Raw genomic sequence first — 21,175 nt, 5'->3', positions numbered from 1 at the left:
AGAATATGCGGTGTCGGTGTCAGTCCAAGTTAACTAAAGTGTGCGATGTAATAACACGTAACTGCGATTCTCCATACAACTGTTCGAACAAAACAGATTCGCTGGAAATTGGGTTGTGAATTTTCGAGGGTACACAAGTTTGCTGTCATTTTATTTCTCACCAAACAATGCGGCCCCCCTTGGCACCCTTTGACTCATGGGTAATGGGAAGGAACAACGACCAAAATTATGCGCACGGCACGTGGCTTTTGCGACGAAACGGAATTCTCGGAGGCCATGGCCAGGAGAAGTACAAGACGGCGTACGTGTTTAGCTACTCGTGGGCGATTGTAACGAATGAGGAGATGCGTATGTATGACAATAAAAGAGACTTGCTCTTGGATGAGCCCCACTCGCGGCTAGAAATAATTTACGCGTGTTCAAATAGACGCGCAACTCTACACGATACATAAAGAAAACTGAACAGGCGCTAACTAGAAGCTGCGAGTTGGCGCCGGTCAAAGGGTACGCTTGTTTAAACCGGCAAATATGAATTAGCCATGCAGCACCTTTGTTTAGGAGCAGTGCGTTTTTCTCTACTAGCATTCGCGCACATTTTGGAGCTTGTGTGCGGCAGAAGGTTTGGTGCATGGCCTTTTTTCGCTTGCCGGATACTGCCGATATGTGTGAGCGCGAAAATCCTTTAAATTAGCATGGCTCAGGCAATGGAAAGCGGCCCCTGTGTTCGATAAAAGCAGTTGCTCCTCTTGAAAAATGCTCCTGTGCAAGTTGTGGTCTCCAGTTTCGTTATGACGCATTTTGTGCGTCTGTCTGAATACACTGGAATAAAGCGGCACTTTTCAAGCAAACACTTGCCGCACCGAGCACATGTGTTGATACTCGAAGCGCCGGGAATACTTTAGCGAAAGGGTGGCGTTGGTCGCAGTGGCCACTACGCCCAGGGTTTTCATCTCGGAGAAATTTGCACATCAATGTTCAGCAAATGGCGCAGAGAGAAGAAATGGAGCTCACCGCAGTGGCGTTACACCAGGCGACGTTACTGAGGAATGCACGCGACCAACACTGTCACATTGTGTAACCCCTCGTTGTCATCGAGACATAGGACAGACTGTGGCCAACTAAGACGCAATATGCTGAAGGGTGTGCACACAAAGAAATGACGACGATTCACGACGGCAGTGGTAGTGAACAACAAGCAAAATAAACATGTACGGCATGTTCGGATGACGTTTTATATCTAGGTAATCTAGCTCTACTGTTGGTATGTCCCAAAACCGCGTGGATCAACACAATGCATTACAGTGCAGTGTTGACTTGTTCTTCTGTACTCGGTTTCTAACATATGGGCACCAGCATACGGAGCACAAACTTGGAGGTTAACAAAGAAGCTTGAGAACGAAGTAAGTGTCACGCAAAGAGCGATCGAAGGAAAATATCAGGCGTAATGTTACGAGACAGGCAGAGAGCAGTGTGAATCAGAGCGAACGGAGGTAGCCGCGATATTAATATATATATATATATGTATATATATATATATATATATATATCTGCCGTCAAGCGATAACAACAGTACAACCTGGCCAGCTTTGGGATGGGTAGCGCAGATAACTGGTGGAAAATTAGAGTAACCGAACGGCTGCGAAGGCAAAAGAAGCGCAGTCCAGTACGGCTGAAAATTAGGCGGGGTGACAAAATGAGGAAATGGCAGGCGCAACATAGAACCACTGCAGCTGGCGCAACACATAGTTGAGATCGCTTCTAGAGGGAATCGTCCTGCAGTGCACATATAAATGGGCTGATGATGATGATCGCGACTGGGCTTCTGGACTTCAGCCTTCCTGCGCGGTGATCTTATAACATGCTGTGTCCCTTGAACCTGGGGCCAGGCAAAGCTGCCATGAAAATGGTCCTATGCGACAGCTGTCTCACCGAGTGCCCCTCACCTGGAAGCTATCGGGTCTTCGCCGCGCAACGTGGCACGCAGCACCTGGGCTTTCCTCCGGGCAAGCGTCAACAGGTTCTCGTACAAGTCGGTCTCGTAGAAACTCTCGCCCTACATCCAGAAGCACCAATAATTTAGCTACTTATGTCGGGCACCACAGATATCGGCCCACTTGAATATCCCTGCTTCTCTCTAGGGCGCAAGCAAGCACACTAAGCGTAAGAGCGCGTCGAAGGCATGTGCAGCATATGTAGAAGCAAAATATATTGTGAGCAGGAGCATGCTCTTGTTATATGGGACCGTAATGCCCGCCCTGTCAGCCGTTCTTGGTAGCTCTCAAGTATTTTTCCCAGGCACCACACTCGAAAGGTTACTTTAAGCCCCCCGGAAACAATTGAGTCCTAGAATAGGGGCCCCAAACATTAGGGGCCCCAAAGTAACAGCGTCGAAGCCACTGCGCATGCGCGAGACGCAAACTGCGTTTGGTTTTTGTACTGGGAACGCTATTTCACTGATTTACCGGGAGCCCGAAAAGCTGCCCCAAAAGGTTTGCGTAAACAAACATGGCGGCACCAATCGAAGCGACGGCTCTAACCTAGCTAACCTAGCAGCATTCTAACCGGGCTGGATTCGTGGTGACGCGTGAAGTTCGCAATCTAGGAGAAGTGACTGCGGTTATCGCTTTCTCTCAACTAGCGTTTGTTATGAAGATTCATTCTTTAGACGCCGCTGATTCCGAATTCGATTGTGGATGTCATGGCTCGTAGGCCTAACGCGGCTTAGCTTGGCTGGTAAAGGCACGTAAAGTTGGTTACTCAAAACTAAGCGCAACTCATTGTTTGCTGGTAATAATCTCTAAATTGTAATCAAACGCTAAAACATGAAAGTCAGATTTACTATACTTATAAAATGGTATATTTTATTTAATCATTTCTAATTGTTTTTTTGACGCCGCAGTGGCGCTGTCAGCGCAAGACGCTATCTGCAAGCGCAAAGCCCTATTCCAAAACTCTTCACTCCTGCGTGCCCCAACACTGACACCCGCAAAGCTTTTTGAGCCCCCCTATTCTAAAACTCTCTAATAACAAGGGACGATAAACAGGGCGCATTGCTATCGGTACCGTTTCAGCCACCATAACCTGAGAGATATTAGAGGATGTAAACATTGCTCACCTTTGACCTCCACTAATACTACGTAAGTTTCCGAAAATTGCGCGGAAATATTTGTTCAGCGACACAGGGATCATTTCAGCGTGTTGCTTTTGATTAAACTAAATCTGTTTTGAGACCCCTTTAACGGCCTTTTTCACATTCAAATGTACTACAATAAGATGTACGACGAAGGAGAAGCAAATCATGTCTTGCGGTTTCCTGGACGGTATATATAACGAAAAAAAAAACAGTACCTATGTTTCCACTTACTGAGGTCAATCGTTCTGCTGGTGGAAGATTCCCGTGACCGAAAGAGACATTCATGCTCTGAACCTGGGAAGAGAAATGGAAGATAAGGAAAAAGTGACGTGAATTCAGCGAGGCAAGCTATAAATTAGGAATAAGGCGCCGGGAGTCCTTGGAAAATAAAGCGATGTATTGCTGTACTGTATTCTACTGTGTAGCAATCGTGCTAGCTATGGCAGCTCAAAGCGCAAGCAAACGCTCCGTGTGGTTCTACCCAAGTAACGCAGGAGCTGGGCACGTTGATAAAACGAGCCACTCCTGCCAGTCAGAGTCCACGTGATGACAAACACCTCTACGTAGACAAACAAAACTGGTGAAGCAAATTTTGCACATCTGTCTCGATTTGCAGCAGCCCACGAACGACCACTGAAGGAAGAAAGACTGCTCACCACGATATCCAATTAACACTGCCTGCGTCACTTTACTGCAGCCTGATAACTAGAAATTTTCCAACGTTTATTGTACATCCTCTGAACTTTCGTCTTTCTCTAGCACATTTAGCACGCTTGGCAACTATTTTATAACTCTAATAGGCCATTGTAATATCTGCTGCAAGCATTGCACGACTCGAAGAAGTCTACATTTCATGCTTGTGGATTTCCGCCGAGGTAACTTAATGGCTTTGGCGTTGCGCTCCTGAGGTCGTGTGTTTGATTCAGGCTGCTGCGGCTGCGCTTCAGTAAGGCGAAATGCATAAAAAAAAATCTCGTGCACTTAGGTTTAGGTGCACGCTAAAGCACCTCAGGTGATCATAATGTGTCTGGAGTGCCCCACTACCGCTTGCCTCCTAATCAGATTGTGGTTTTCGCTCGCGAAACCTGAGGACGTTTCTTCCTCTGTTTAATCTCAACTGCAATGTAGTCTATCGGCATTACCTACTCACATTCAGTGTGCCTTCTTCCTGCATTTTACTAAAGTTACGCCGGCCAAGTTGCACTCCTATCGTTGTTGACTGCATGGTCCACTGCTTGTTGAAGTTCCCGTGTTCCAAGTTATGGCCCAGATCTATCTGTTATTCGTGTCTAAATGCTTCTGTACTACTCGTATAAAAAAGAATCAGTAAGCTGCCGACCATGATTTCATAAAGCCTTCACAAAGCGAATCAACACGTCTTTAATTCTATCGAAGTGTATTTCTTGAAAGGTGGTGCACGAAATGCACAACCCTCTAGCTCGCGCGTTAGCGCTACAGAATGCATGTATCCGCCACGCACCTTGCGGACGGCGTGCCACTGCGTTGCGTTGTCCACCCAGGGCGAACCCTGCAAGATCGCGGTCATAGCCATCTTTAGCGCCGACACCGTGAGCTTCAAAAGTATCTGCAACGAGACACGACGCAGCGCTCAGGCTACGTTCAGGCTGTGGTCGCAAAGCCTACATGCGCTGCAGCCTAACGACATTATATAGCGTAGGCAAAAGAACTAATCTAAGGCGTTTCAACAAATTATTGTTAACAACGGGTAATCAGCTCAGTGCACCGAAACGTTTGGACAGCTACGAGTGTAATGTGAACTGAGCCTCATGTACGATGCTGGACAAGCCGTGAGGTAAGTGATTTATATCAGCGGAACAGTAGCATAAAGGGTCAACACTATCGAGACTCTTACAGCCTATAGCTGCAGACTGTCATGTCGACCCAACGGCATTGCACCCAATGCCTTGTTTTACTCTTTCGAATGGCATCGTGCGAAGTAGACGATAATGGTGCGTGCAAAAAGATTTTATCCATTTAATTTGGAGAGAGATGACCGTTACAATTACTACAGTAATCCACTTTATGCATTCAGAGCTGAGAATCCAGAGGCACGTGCATGAAAATCTCAATAATTAGTAATGCAGCCGCAGATATGCTTTTAATTTACACATAGTGATCGTGTACAGTCGGCGTTAAATGTTTGCAGACTGCGTGGTTTCTGGAAATGTTTAATCCTTCTTCATATGGTGAACGCAGACTGGTATTAGGATTACCAGCCTGTACTGGAGGACATGTGAGGAAAAGCGTAGTAAGGTTTTACTGGTTTCAAGCTAAAAATTGCGTGGTAGTTCAACGCTTCATAAGATATCTCAGCCTGTAAAATTTTGAAGGCAACTGCGCCGAAGAAACAAGAGTGAGTTTGCAGTTTTTAAGCAAACAAAAAACAAGAATTCTGCAGGAACCATCGACGATGATTGTAAATGCAAGCGAACAGCCAAAAGCTTCAAAAAAGCAACTCGGTTTATTAAATTAGGAATGGGGCCCTGGGCGGCTTACATTTGTTTCAAGAGGAATATTTAGATCGCGCTTGTCACGTCATGGCGTTATACCGTAGAGAATACTAATGTTTAGCTGCACATATGAAGCGACAGCACGGGTGGACAAGAGGGGTGTCTCAAAGGCCTAGTAAATTAGGAGTTTGGCAGCGACCGTGCTCCGCGACTCGGGTAGCCGATTGCACGTACCATACGTCGCCTCATAGTCCACCCTCCGACCACCACGCCCTGGCTACCACCATTGGCTTCAAACCATCGACCGCGACAACGGGCGAAAGAACCAAAGAAAACTATACGTTATAAAATTGAATAAAAAAGTGTCATTTTCGTCAGACAGGATACGCATTAATTACGATGGTAAATTATTCCACAGGTATACGAAGTCAGGTTAGTGGTTTTATCAGCACAAAATGCTGTAGATAATCGCTTACTAACTAAGTTAACAAGCACATTGTGCCTCGCACAGAGGAATCATGAACACATCGAACTCGATGACCACGATCATTCGCTGTCAGAACGCTGGCGTTCTAAGAGCAGCGTGCAGAGCCTGACTGAGCGGTAGCAGTGGCGAGCGAATGCCTCTCGCTTCAACGCGAACTAGGCGCGCGCGAACGCAGGGCAGAGGAAGCGACCAGCTATGTCCAGTTGGCTGGCATTCTAACCCAGCGCAGATTGCCTGCAAGATAGGATGCCCCCCTCCCCGCTCAGCCACCGCAGCTAAAGCAGAAGGGAACATGCGCACTAACTAGCCCCCTTCCCCTCCTAGAGCGCGCATATCTCCCCACTCCCACCCAATGCGCGCGTGAGAAGACGGCGAGCACCCTCCTCTCCTTCCTGCGTTGCGAGCGCGAGAAGACACCGCCGTATCAGGACACCAAACGTAGCTCACCCTCGCAAGCTTTCGTTCGTATCTACAGAACAGGGCGCGTGGCCGTGACGTTATCGCATTTGGATTTTATGTGGAACATCACGACGGCGCCGATGGCGGCGACGACGGTGAAAATTCACCTGGAGTGTCCATATAATTGCTGTCGTAATAAACTACTTCTGCCTTAATGTGCCTTACTTTCTATACCTGCTCGCAATACTGCAGCTCGGTTTCGCTACCGCATGAACAGAACACAATATCGAACTTCGCACTTGAAATCAACGTTTTCACTCTGCTGTCGCTTGTACAAATGCACTCATTGTGACAAATGCTTACATATGTTTCGTTTACCTTTCCTCGTCTCACGACACGTGCGCAATTTTCGAGCGATCTCAAATTTTTAAACGCTCCATTACGAGCCAGGACGTATACCATGACACTATCTTTCTGCATTCCTGGGCGAGACCTTGATATTGTTCTGAACATTTCTCACGTGGCCAACGTAGCTCGATGTAATCAAAAGTTCTTCATGTCTGTTTATTCGTAAGGTATTATTATCGACGTTGAAATTGTCATCGTGGTAGTACAGCAGCAGTAAATAGTTTCAGTCATAGAAAGCCATAGAAGGGTCAGAAAGGTCAGGGGCTTCTTAACCATCTCACTTATCAGATGATACGTCAACTGTTCCGTGGTCATGGATGAGATACAAAAACAGAAAGATAGTGCCGAAAAGATACAGGAAAATTGTCATATGAATTGTAGTAAAAGAACAAGAGGACACAAGTAACATCGGCACATGACTATACATAAAAACGTTATGTAATGAAAAGAGCAAAACAGGCACACAATAATTATATACTGACGCACTGGAAGACTTCGTTATCACCAGCTTTCTAATACTAACATTTTTCAAATATTGGAGGTAGGCCGGTTTCATAATTGCGCAGCTATAATGAAGTTTCAAAGAGCAGAACATGACCTAAGAGGAAATTTCAGTATCTAAACTGGAGTGTGTTTATTTACCATGCTGAAATGCATTTAGAGACACTGAAACACCTACTTTTAAAATAGCCGTATTGGTACTTCTTACGCAACACTGCCAGGCATTAAAATCTTTTGTTTATCTTTTGTAGTCGCATTTAGCAGCAGATTAGGCGAGCGAATGATCATCGTCAGATGAAAGCATGAAAGACAAATCAATAAGCTTTGTGGCATCTAATCAATTCTCAAGAGACGATAGTTGCTCTGACCCGTCCTTTAGCGAACTCTGTCTTGGAGCGTCGGGAAAAGAGCACTTTGCCACCAAAGTCGTTTGCGGTGACAAACAGATCAAACAGTAAAGGCAAAAAGGCTGTTTTTCGCCGGAATGAGAGCTCGTGGAGAGTGGTAAACCTGAAGCTGTTCGCAAAGTATTGATAATATTGTTACGCCCACAAAAGGCGTTACTTTGAAGCCGGGTAGAGTTAGAAGCGATGGCCTTGGTCAACTGAGCGCCTGTCGAGATTCAGCCAGCCAGCCACACGTCGTCGTCCTCGTTCACTACCCTCCGGTGCCCCCGCATACTCTTTTTTGAGGCGTGAACCCACTATGCACCTAAGCGCGTCACATTCGTGAACCCACTATGCACCTAAGAGCGTCACATTTCCCTCCGCGCAGACGAAGCCCGCCGGGCAAGTCAAACAGGCTGTCGAGAAATAAAGGGCTTTAAACGGGCGACATGCGAAAGTTCAGTCTTTGCTGACCGTCGGCCATTTGATGTGAGACGTGCTATGCGGTAGGTTAATTCGCTGATGCGCTCCGTAATAACATAGGGTCCAACATAGTGGGCCAGCAGTTTTTCACATAGTCCACGCTTCCTGGTTGGTTTCCAGAGCAACACTAAATCACCGGGGTCATATATCACGTGTCGGCGTCGGCGGTCGCAGCGTGCCTTCGAGCGGTCTTGTGAAACAAGAGTGCGTAACGAAGCAAGTCGTCGGGCTTCTTCAGCAAGACAGACTGTCTCTGATATACAAAGATTATCGTGGCTGGAAAACGGGAAGATAGTGTCTAGTGTATAACGAGGCGGACGAGCGTAGAGAAGAAAGAAGGGACTGTAGCCCGTAACTTCATGCTTTGAGGTGTTAAATGCGTACGTAATGAAAGGTAGCACGCTGTCCCAGTTCTTATGATCTGACTCGACATACATGGACAGCATGTTAGTAAGAGTTCTGTTCGTGCGTTCCGTAAGGCCATTTGTTTGGGGATGATACGGGGTGGAATGTCGAAACCTTGAAGCACATAGACGAAGCATCTCTTCGACCACGTCTGCAGTGAACTGCCGCCCACGATCGCTGATGATGACTCTGGGAGGTCCATGTCGGAGAATGACAAAGCGCAGCAGAAAAATACACACTTCGGTTGCAGTAGCCGATGGTATTGCAGCTGTCTCACAGTAGCGTGTCAAGTGATCGGCACACACGATAATCCAGCGATTCCCATCGGATGAACGCGGGAAAGGACCGAGGAGGTCGATGCCAACTTGCTCAAAGGGAGAGCTGGGGGGTGGCACTGGATGGAGTTGACCAGGAGGAGCACTCGTCGGACGCTTATAACGTTGACACTCGCTGCAGCTGGACACATACTGGGCGGTCGTCTGGCGCATTTTAGGCCAGTAGAACCTTTCTTGGAGGCGGTAGAGAGTTCGCGCAGAACCCAAATGTCCAGATGTTGGATCGTCATGCATAGCGCGCAAGACGGAGACACGGAGACTCTCCGGGACCACCAGAAGATATCGTGGGCCTGTAGTAGAATAGTTCTTTTTGTAAAGAACCCCATCACGAACACAGAAACGAGTGGATGGTGCTGATTGCCTTGCAGTAATGAGCAGTGGTTCTAAAGTTCTGTCTTTTTGTTGCTCGACCTTGAAGGTATTTATATCAGGAAATCCCGGCTCCAGTGATGCGATATAGCAGTCGAAGTTGTCCGCGTCGCAGTCCGTCGTTGGAAGCGGCATGCGCGAGAGGCAGTCAGCGTCGGCGTGTCGGCGGCCGCTTTTATAAGAAACCGTAAAGTTATATTCTTGTAAACGGAGTGTCCAACGCGCAAGCCGGCCCGACGGATCACGGAGATTAACCAGCCAGCAGAGAGAATGATGGTCTGTCACCACAGTGAAGGGGCGCCCGTACAGGTACGACCGGAAGCGCTGTACTGCGAAAATAACTGCAAGACATTCTTGCTCTGTAACGGTGTAGTTACGCTCGGACTTACTTAAAGAACGACTCGCATAGGCGACGACGTGTTCTTTGGTGTCGACGCGTTGAATAAGGACGGCGCCGATGCCAATACCGCTAGCGTCCGTATGAACTTCTGTGGGAGCCGCATGGTCGAAGTGTCGGAGAATGGGATGAGACGTCAGACGAGACTTTAGCTCACGAAAACTAGCTTCACATTCAGGAGTCCATTCAAAGGGAACGCCCTTCTGGAGGAGGCATGTCAGCGGATACGCGATGTTGGCAAATCCACGAATAAACCGGCGGAAGTACGAGCAAAGCCCTAGGAAACTGCGTAGCTCTTTTACATGGCGAGGTTGCTTGAAGGCTTCCACCGTAGCAGTCTTCGCTGGATCAGGTCGTATACCGTCCTTATCCACTAGGTGTCCCAGAACGAGTGTTTGGCGCTCTCCAAAATGACACTTCTTCGAGTTGAGCACCAAACCCGCTTTGTCCAAGCAGTCTAGCACAAGATCGAGACGTGCGTTGTGCTCACTGAACGTGCGCCCGAAAATCACTACATCATCTAGATAGCACATGCATACTTCCCACTTCAAACCACGCAGGATGTTGTCCATGAAGCGCTCGAAAGTTGCAGGCGCATTACAGAGCCCGAACGGCATCACATTAAATTCAAAAAGTCCATCTGGTGTTACAAATGCCGTTTTCTCCCTGTCTGCCTCGTGCATAGGAATCTGCCAGTACCCCGACCTCAAGTCAACAGACGAAAAGTAAGACGCTGATGAGAGGCAGTCGATAGCATCATCAATACGCGGAAGAGGATATACGTCCTTTTTAGTGATGGTGTTGAGGCGGCGGTAGTCAACACAAAATCGCCATGTACCATCTTTCTTTCTAACCAGGATCACTGGCGCTGCCCACGGACTACAGGATTCTTGGATTACATTCTTATTTAGCATTTCGTGGACTTGGTCATTGATCACCTTGCGTTCCGATGGTGAGACTCTGTATGGTTTCTGCCGCAGCGGTTGGGCAGATCCCGTATCGATGCGATGGTGTATACGAGAAGGAGGAAACAATGGTGGTCCCTCTTGCTGGGAGAAGTCAAACAGTCGGGCATGTTTTAGCAGAATATTCGCCACTTCGTGACGCTGCTTAGTGCTGAGCGACTTGTTTACCATAGTCAGAAATGAGGAGTGCGCCGCAGGGCAGACATTAGCGGAATGGTGCTCATCCGCAGAATCAAGGGCCTCTGTAAGGATGGCGAGCGATAGCACGTGATCTTCATGGTAGGCGGCAAGTTTCAGACCCTGTGGTAGTATTGCAGGTTCACTCGAACAGTTTACGGCCCATAAGTTGGTGCATCCCTGAACAACTGAGAGCGTGCAATACGGTATCAGTACATTCCTCTTGATGCAACTCAGGTGGACGGGCTCCACGGTAGCGTCAAACGTTCCGTCGGTGGTGGGGAAACAGGCGACTGAAACACACGTTGCGGATAACGGAGGCACAACTGTATCACGGGATACACAAAGCACACTTTCACGATACGGTGGGGCTTCCATAAACGCCGCAGCAAAGCTCGTACCTACACTGATTTCACCCGTTTTGCAGTCGACGGTGGCACCACACAGTTTCAAAAAATCAAGACCCAGGATTACGTCATGCGTAGAATGAGGTAGAACAGCGAACTCCGCGTTAAATATTTGACCACCCAAGGTAACGTCTACATTACACACGCCCACAGGATACAACAACTCCCCACTCACTCCGCGAAACGTATCGGCACGGTCCCAGCGAAACATCACCTTTCGTCCTAGGAGGCTTTTAAACGCAAGACTCATCACTGAAACGGTTGCTCCCGTGTCCACTAAGGCCATGGATGAAACCCCGTCAATTAATACAAACACCTTATTCTTAAACATACAAATGGTTGGAGGTATCTCTGTCGATATCGAAGATTGTCCAGCGACCTCACCTCCAACGGCCGCGCTGGCTAGTTTTCCGGAGGTGGCGACGGGTATCGACGCCGAGGAGAGGGCGACCGGCTTACACGAGGAGCGGGTGGTGGTGTCAAGCTGCGATCGGATGCTGGAGAACGGTTCCGTAGCGTCTCCGGGTGCTGGTGAGGCAAGCTCCCTAAATATGTGTGCGAGGGCGAATATGTTTCGCCCAGAGGAGCGCGGTACCGCCTAGACATCGTCGATCGGTCGAACCTCGGTGGTTGGCGGCGATTGCAGTACCTGGCAATGTGACCCAAGTCGCCACAGCTATAGCACACAGGTAAACGACGATCGATGAACTGCCCTTCGAAGCGCTCAGCCGTGGGGGGTCGTGTAGCAGAGCGGAGCGGCTGAGCCTGCTGCACAGGAGGAACGGTCGGTCTGCGTGCAAACCTGCTGGGGCGAGGGTGTTCTGCTGGTCGGTGTTCGGGCGTAAATGTGTCCTCACGTGGCCATGGAGCACCTCTGTGGTTGACGTCTGTGACACATACCGCCGGTTGCCAGGAAGCGCAGGGTGCGGCAGGCGCCATGTGTTGCGGGTAATAAGCGTCAGGTTGTCGTATGACGTCGCGCGCAAGTTCCTGGTGCCGCAGCAGTTCTTCACGCACGATCTGCCGTATAGTAGACGAAAGATCGGCAGACGGGCTCTCATCGACGCTGGCAATGGTTGTCACATTCGCCAGGCGTCCAAACTTTGGCACAATGCGACGTGTTTTCAACGTCTCAAACGTACGGCAATGACGCACGACATCTGATACGGAATCAACGTGTTCCCGACTTATGAGGAAATTGTATACATCTTCTGCAATTCCTTTGAGGAGATGTCCGACTCTGTCTTCCTCGGACATCTGCGGATTTACGATTTTGCACAGCTTGAGGATTTCCTCTATGTAAATAGTGCATGTTTCTCCAGGAGCTTGAGCTCTTTGGGCAAGTGTCCTCTCGGCGCGTTTCTGTTTGGCGTGGGTGTCGCCAAAACACTTCTTAATTTCCTCGACAAAGTGCTCCCACGTTGTTAGGGAGTCTTCGTGGTTTTCATACCACATCAGCGCTGTCTCACTCAGAAAGAGTGCAACATATTCAAGCTGAGTGACAGAATCCCAACGGTTGTAGCGGCTCACCCTTGCGTAGTGCATCAGCCACTCGTCGACGTCTTCGCCCGCTTTTCCCGCGAACGAGCGTGGTTCCATGTAGTGCCGCAAAGGTCCAACTGGCGCTGACCTTTGAGAAGGTGAAACTACTGCTGGCATTTGTCCACCTCCGTCCTGAGCCATAGGGAAGGTCGTTGGCAAGAGACCGGCAAGACGACGGCTCCGGCGAAGTTCTAGGTGTTGCGACTCCGTGGTACGTTCTGTCGTACCCCGCACCTCCACCACTCTGTTACGCCCACAAAAGGCGTTACTTTGAAGCCGGGTAGAGTTAGAAGCGATGGCCTTGGTCAACTGAGCGCCTGTCGAGATTCAGCCAGCCAGCCACACGTCGTCGTCCTCGTTCACTACCCTCCGGTGCCCCCGCATACTCTTTTTTGAGGCGTGAACCCACTATGCACCTAAGCGCGTCACATTCGTGAACCCACTATGCACCTAAGAGCGTCACAATATAGCTCAAGAGTCGCCTACCTGGTTAAATCAAGTAATATATCTTTAAATAATAAGGCATATAAAATTTGCTGCGGCCAACAAACCCGACAAGATTAACAAGATTTGCAGATTAGTTAGACAAGTGTCTTATCAGTCTGCGAGTTGTCTGTTTTTTCATAGTTCGCGAACAAGCAAGAAGAGAACAATATTAAGGGCGTCATAGTGGGAGCACAAGCGACAAATAATTTAACAAATATAAACATACTTATAATATTTGGCTTTCGCTTTGTTTATAAACTGAACTTGGCCCCCTTGAGGGAATAAAGGCGTATAAAAAAGGCGTATAAATGCGTATAAATGCACATAAATGCATATAAAATTATGATAATTTGCGTGCGATCACTGCAAATCACAGCTGTGGGGGCATCTACGTAACACACTTTTGTGTTTTCGAACTTTCCATCTGATTTCCAGACCTAAATAAAACAGAGCACAATATTAACCGTGCGGTTCACCGGGAAAGATTGGCAAGGTCCGTCGCGCTCTACACCACGCGGCGGAGTCGTGAAAAGCGGCAGCTTGGCAGCTGAGGCGTAAACCACGCTGCTGTTATGGGCGCGACCTCTCTAGAGCCAGGAATGCTGTACTGGACAATGGCAAATTCCGCCACATTGCTAAATTCGTCATCTTGTCGGTTCTGATATACGCACAGAGTGATGCTATGGCGTCTCTGACAGTCTCGAAATGTCGTCGCTACAGGATTTGACGATATGATGGAACTTGAGTATGTCCAGAATAGCACTCCAGGTGCAATTATTGCCGTCGGTGCGGAGCTCCGCCACATCCTACCCGCTCGCTCTTAGGTAGCAGTGCCACCGCGGACCGGTAGAGGCGGCTGCTGGACGCCGGGAGAAGATGGTAGACCTCCGCGACACAGCGCAACTCCGGAGATTTTGTGCTAAGCTGGAACGGCATCACAGAGTCCCAGAAATGGTGCCGTTGGTTGCGCAGACTTGCCGAGCCGGTCCAAGCGACGTACTCGACAAGACGCCAGCCCAGGTAGTTGGCCAGCACCACAGACCTGAGTTTAAAAAGGGAATGAAAGCATTGCGTTATCCTTGTATTACCTTACGTAGCTATAGAGTGTGGAACGTGAAAACGCAATTGTCAAGTGAGTTCGCCGCTCCGAAGGCACGTCTTGGAGAGAAATGTGCGAGGCGTAATCTTTTCGACACTACACGGCTTTTACCGTGTGCACAAAGGATGATGCAGGGGCTTCCACGGCATTCAATAAGAATTTCAAAGACGTATTTACACAAGATGACGGCCGTCTCCCGCCTTTTGAAATGTCAGTACCTCCTATTCCTGATCTGGTAATAAGTGAACGTGGCATCTTAAATCTGCTGCTGACTCTTGACGTAAAAAAATCTCCTGGACCAGACAATATCCCAAGTGCTTTCTTGAAAAGTTATGCTGAGTGGTGTGCAAAACACATAACATGTTCTGTACACCAGATCTTTAAATGAAGTTGCACTACTTGACGATTGGCGGGAAACCAGAATCAAGCATTTGCATAAATCTGGTGACAAAACACTAATTCAGAATTACCGCCCAATTTCGCTAACCTCAACAGCTTCTAAAATCTTAGAGCATATTATTCACAAACATATAACTGCTTTTATTGAGGAACATAAGCTACCTAACTGTATGCAGCATGGCTTTAGGCGAAGATTTTCAACTAATACCCTACTTGTCGAAATCCTTCATGACTTTGCAGCCATAAACGAGGGTAAACAAACAGACGTAATTTTCACGGATTTCCGTAAGGCGTTCGATAAAGTGTCGCATAACAAATATCTGTATAAACTAAGCTACATTCTGCAAAATAACAAACTACTCGCCTGGATAAGGGGTTATTTGAGTATCCGACGTAAGTTTGTAACACTAAATGCGGCCAGTTCAGATGAAGTGCCCGTTGATTCTGGCATCCCCCAAGGATCAGTTCTTGGTCCGCTTCTGTTTAGACTTTTTATAAATGACATTGTGGATCAAATTTCTGTGTGTATTAGGCTGTACGCTGATGACTGCATCCTGTACGAAATGTTTCTTCTGTTGACGGTCAATTTAGATTGAATGATGCCTTTAAAAACATAGTAACATGGTGCAATGAATAGCAAATGGAAATTAACTTTGACAGGACTGTCTTTATGAGCATATTGTTCAAAAATAGCCCTTTATTGTACAACTACAACGCTAAAAACATTATGCTTTCTGAGATAAACGAATATAAATACCTTGGCCTCTGGATTACTAACACTCTCTCGTGGAACAAACATGTTGAAATTATCACAGCGAAATGCCTCCGAAAGCTATTCTTCCTAAGACGCTCTCTAAAATTTCCTACACCTCCTGTGCGTTTTATTGCTTACAATGCCATCCTTCGACCAATGTTAGAATACGCGATTGTCATATGGGATCCCTTTACTAAAAGAAACATTACTAAACAAGAAAAAGTTCAAAAAAGGGCAGTACGATTTATATAGAATTCGTATGGCCGCACTTCAGTTACAGAGCTCCTCAAGGGAAATGGATGGCCATCTGTGACACAAAGGAACCGAACAGGCCGTTTAAAATTTTAATTTCAGCTCATAAAAGGGCACTACAACATTGATACATCGAGCTTTATCACTTTTTCTACTGGTTATGCTACACATCATCGACACTCACAGACAATAATACCGTTAACTACTAAAAGGAATTCCTTCAAATTTTCCTTTCTTTAGTGCTATTGCTGCATAGAATAATCTTACTGATAACGTTGTAACCCAATGCTCACTGCCATTATTTGAGTCGCATCCATATTTATGTAGCGAGTCATTTACGGTGTTAAGTCAGTTACTGCTTGCCTTTGCACGCTGCGAGTGACCTATGTTATGTACCACTGTATTCTGTACTTAGAATTTTCAATTCAACTTTGTATGCACCCTGCTAAGGTCCTGGTAACAGGACCGCAGTATCAATAAATAGGAAAAAAGTCGCAACTCTGCACAGATACAAAAGAAAATATCGCTGCTTTATAACCAATAAATCTGTTAGGGTATCTGAAATGGAGAAGTGTGATATATCAGTTTACAGCTTACGTAACATTTCTATAATGTTTAAGAGAGTTTCGCAATATATCCACATACAAATACACGTTATATTTTCGAGCGGCTGTGTTATTCTTTGTTGCTGTCTTACAAACTTGTAAACTTACTTTTGTATATTTTTAAAATAACGACATTTTTAGGAATATTCCTAAAAACTTTGATGGCATAACTGAATAATGCACCTTCGACCTTTCAGTAAATTTAAACTTCTTTAAATGCAGCAAACATCAAAACTGGTGAAGTGCTTGCCGAGAAAACTGATTACTCCCTTCCCATATATTTAGATAGGAGCTAGTGAGTAAAATATTCTTCATAAGGAGGTAACGCTAATATCAAGGCAAACCGTGGCTTCATCAATAACAAAACATCATACAGGGGGAATAAATGACTCTGGAGTACCGAAACACACCAAGGTGTCGTCTAACTGCATTGCCCCATCGATCGTGCCGAAGAAAGAAATTTATGTCACCGTGTGAGCAAAAAACGTCACGGAAGACCACAGCGCCGAAAGCAGACTCACCCTTACCTACCGTGCGGAAGGCAGATTAATCAAGCGTTTCTAGCGTCGGCGAGTCTATACCCTGAACATAAGTTTTGTTTCAATTTTTTCTAACTACATGAATTGCGGTCTCTTCTGCTGCACAGGCAAAACTGCAACAGTAGCTTAGAGTGCCTGTTAAAGGCGGTACGGCTCTGCAGATTCTTAACAAAATAAACATATCTGACAATTGCTCGAGCTACGTGACAGTAAATGCCACAGAATCCCACCCGCAGTCTATGGAGTGCAGCCGATGTGTGAATGGGTTCTCTGAAACTGGTACAGCGCAACATAGAAAGGAAGAAATAAGCCGAGCCAGCTCGGCTTGTTTCTTCCTTTTTATGTTGCGCTGTACCAGTTTTAGAATGCAATACCAACTCGCCGAATCCTCAACCCTAGTGAACGGGTTCTGGGGTTTCACGCAGTAAAACGACGATTTGATTACACAGCAGATGTGTGCAACAGCGTCCATTTGCGTCATCACGCTTAATCCAGTTCTATTTAAGCTCCACGTAGTCGTCCTTAACAGATCATCAGTGAAAAGCAGAGAATATTGAGTAGATGGGCATGTTCTAAACACTACAGTAGTATATTGCCTTAACGTTATGTAAGACATAAAGCTACTGCGCTAATCTTCACTTTGTTATTTATGTCATCTGTATATTACGCTCTTGATGATGCTCATGGGCTTTATGAAGATGCGCTTTTATACAATGTTTTTTTTTATTTTGTTGTGTCTAAAAATAGCTCATTTTATTTTGCTCTTTTTTACATCGTTGTGTTACACATAAACGTGTATGGAGGTCCCCTGGCCTAGACGATTTCAGGCATACATACGGTGCCTTATTGGCAGACCAAGACATACAGCAATCGCAGCCGCTTCCTCGCTAAAAAATGTGCAACGAAGTGAGCGATAGCCAGCCGTTGCATTATCTGTCACGTGCCACTATGTGGACTTTTATATGTATGTGAAGTGTCACATAGAAGAAACCGAAAGAGCGAAGTTACATTTCTTTCACATGACTTCCGTCAACGAGATACAGTCAACGGTCAACGAGCTGAATTGGTTGAAGGCTTTGGGACGTGTGCTTCATGTTTTTTTTTTTTGTGTGTGTGTGTGGAACGCTTCCCTTACGTTACGTTTCACTTGCGTAACGTTCCGAAAGGTTACCCAAAGCGTATGCTATGCTGGACATAGGCAATGCATTCGCCGCGATGCGTTGGGCCCTCGGTAAACGTTCTGGTTTCCCGAAAATATTCATAAGCGGAACTCTAATAAATTTGCAGAAAATTTGCGGTATGATTTCACTCCAAAGCGGACGGGCTCATCGGACATAATAAAACAGGAATGCGATTGTACAGTCTCACACACCTGCAAGGCTGCTTTTTCTCTCCCACCGATTGGGGACTGCGCAAGAAAAACTAAGTGCATAATTAAGAGCCAGTATATAATGTATTGCGCGTTCATACCTTTTCAACAGCAGGTCATTGAGGAACGCCAGGTAGTAGCGGCTAAAGATCACCACGGGGACCAGCTCTAGGGTCGACTGTCCTAAGCTTTCGAACACGCCACGAAGTATGCCACTCCACTGCGCCTGCATGAAGGAGATGTCCGCTCATATCAGTTAAGTGGAAGCGGCTTGGGACCCAGCATGAGCCATCGTACGAAGGAACTATGCACGTTTTGGCTGGAACGACGCTTACAAACGAGGACATGCATGAGTGTTAAGAATCATTTGCACCGACATCCGTTGTTGACAACTAGGTCACGAACTTCGCAGAGGCGGAGGTCATGGAGTTGATCGAGGTCGTGGACTGTTGATCGAAAGCCAACGTACACAGAGTGTTCCAGCTATCATGGATCGCGTAAAAGCACAGAAAAATAAAATTAAAAAGCAGGCAATTCAACGCGAAGATAACCAACTGCACATTGTTCAGAGTCGAGTAGTGCAGCCGCCGGTAATGCTTTTATTGATTCCATTGAATTTGTTAAGTAATTCGAATTAGGTAAACTTTATTCACAGATCTGAATGACGTGCGGACAATGGAGTATTTGCTAAAATAAACATAAAGCTCGCATGTTTTCAACTACGTACTTTTTGCCCGGTTATTTTTGTCAGACTCAATTCCTGTAATTTCTTCGTTCCTTCAAGTTCTACAGAATTAGCTTATTCCAATAAAGTACTGAATTGAATAACAACAAAAATAAAACACTGGCGGCTACTGTACTGGACTACGAACAATATTCACTGGTTATTTTTTCGTAGAATGGTCAGTCTTTTCCAAAACGCGATTATTGATAGCTGGGTCAGCCTGTACATATGCTTACACCTTTAAATATGCGTTAACTCAGATTTGGCGCAGTAGAGCGGCATGCCTAATTTCCTAGAAGTTATCATTACATCTAATAAAGCCTAGCGCCTACACCAATTGATAAGAGGTTTATTTTATTGGTAGTGCGTTCCTTCAAGGACACGACGAGTACGAACGGCGAGGTAGCGTGAGGCACCATCTCGAAAGACACCAGCTACCGGCAGCGCGAGCAGAGCCAGCCAAGCTTTCCATTTAACCTGGACGGAGGCACGTCTTCTTCTTCCCACTGGCATAGGGTACCTACTCCGATGAAAGAAATTTCGCTAATAGGACCTTTCATCATTTCAGTACGCCATTCTGAAAGTTCTCATCGCAGTCCCGTCTTCGCTTCTCGTGGCCAGGTTATTTAAAAAGGCGATTGCCCCATACAGATAGTCTTCTGGTGGCCTTAGGATGAAGCCGCCGCAGGGGGAAGAACTGTGTTTTATGTTCAATGAAAAGAAATAGAGTTTGATTGCCTTCTGGTATGCGAGTTGTTTCGCGCGCAGGCACTGCGCAAGACTTAAGTAGGCCGACAACCTCTAACGTTGTCCAGAAAGTGTGAACACGCGTTACCACGTCCTCGCTGTCTTGCAGGAGACCCAGTTGTGCCTCCACGCGATCCACGGAGGTCAAACGCCGGGGAATGTGGGCGGCCAGGGCCTGCTCGAAGACGTAGAGCTGCGTGGCGAGCTCGGACAGAGGAACACTCGAGAAGGTGTCCGGCAGCAGCTCGTGGAAGACTGCCAGTGCGTATTTCTCGTACGCCTTCTGGTGATACTCCTTGACCTCCTCGATGCCCTCGTGTGGACCAACGGCCAGCATCCAAGACGCTGGGCTGAGCAACAGATCCGGCGCCTCCAGCTGCGTTGTAGCAGAAAGTCATTATGCGAGGCACCCCAGACAAGAGTTGACAATGCGCTCAGCCTAATCTCCTGTTAAATATTGGGATCAGCCAATGTTATATTTGCGAGATTTGAGCTCGAAGTGAAGTGCACATGCGTTTTCGCAACAAGCAACTATAGATTTCGGTTTCGCAGAACTCCCTTACATCGCTTGCAATACTGAAAATTATACGTGTATTCTATCGTGTAAGAAGGATAGGAAAAGTGCAGATGGAAACAGAGTGATACAAAAGCACAGTGGTAGAAAGTAGGCCTTTTTAGCAAAGTGTGCCCCAAGGAGTATCCCTGGTCGTGTTCGTGTATGATCGGCGAAATTTCACTCTTCTGGGACCGCATTCGAAAATATGCTTGCTGCATATGGCAGGAAGCATACCAGCACTCCCCTCTCAAAACTCAATGCACATAATGAGTCAATGCACATAAGAGCAGTGCAAGAAGCTGATCATCATCTCTAAGTGCTGCGTATCTGAAGAAAGTGACCAGTTTTCACCGACTGTGCACAAACAGCTTTGCTTTTTGTAGACGCTGTACAAGAATGGCGTCGAGCGCGCTATATTTTGTACCGCAAACTGCTCAACTAGCTCGCGTATTCAGAAATGCGCCTTAAAGAGCCCCGAAACACCTTTGTAACTTTCAGAAAATTACATCACTAATAAATTACCTCTCCTCTCGAATCGGTTGCCTCAAAATTGTTTTAAATCCTAGAAGCACTAGCGAAGTCAGACAGACTTATCCTACGCGGCGTTCTTTCTCACTTCATTTCCACTAACGTACTGGAAACTACGACGTCTGTTAGAAAAGTATCCGACCTTACTTTTTTTTTTCGAACATCTGATAGATATGAACCAAGCGCGCATGCAGCAGCCGACCTTGAACATTCGTGCGCATGCGCGAATTTTTCGCCGCCTGCCTATAGCGT

At 46.8% G+C, this 21,175-nt stretch overlaps 1 protein-coding gene across 1 annotated transcript; it reads right to left on the bottom strand.

Annotated features, from left to right (window-relative positions):
- Window positions 1-1,939: 1,939 nt before the first annotated feature.
- On the bottom strand, window positions 1,940-21,134 carry LOC140216531 (neprilysin-4-like). Its single transcript, XM_072286890.1, has 7 exons — window positions 21,126-21,134; window positions 19,928-20,215; window positions 18,470-18,594; window positions 14,162-14,393; window positions 4,614-4,718; window positions 3,365-3,427; window positions 1,940-2,053 (listed from the first exon to the last, which is right to left on the bottom strand). Exons 1-7 carry the CDS (start codon window positions 21,132-21,134, stop codon window positions 1,940-1,942), a joined length of 936 nt encoding a protein of 311 aa, XP_072142991.1.
- Window positions 21,135-21,175: the final 41 nt, after the last annotated feature.

The sequence above is a fragment of the Dermacentor andersoni genome, chromosome 3 (genome assembly GCF_023375885.2).
Source record: "Dermacentor andersoni chromosome 3, qqDerAnde1_hic_scaffold, whole genome shotgun sequence".
Classification (NCBI taxonomy): domain Eukaryota; kingdom Metazoa; phylum Arthropoda; class Arachnida; order Ixodida; family Ixodidae; genus Dermacentor; species Dermacentor andersoni.
This window is presented reverse-complemented; position numbering and strand designations above follow the sequence as displayed.

Bases quoted from the DNA above. Each gene is read 5' to 3' on its own strand.
- LOC140216531 (XM_072286890.1), bottom strand. The intron at 18,595-19,927 runs GTAACGCGTGTT...TCCTTCATGCAG, and splicing joins TGCAAGACAGCGAGGACGTG to GCGCAGTGGAGTGGCATACT. The intron at 3,428-4,613 runs GTGCGTGGCGGA...TTCTCTTCCCAG, and splicing joins AGTGGCACGCCGTCCGCAAG to GTTCAGAGCATGAATGTCTC.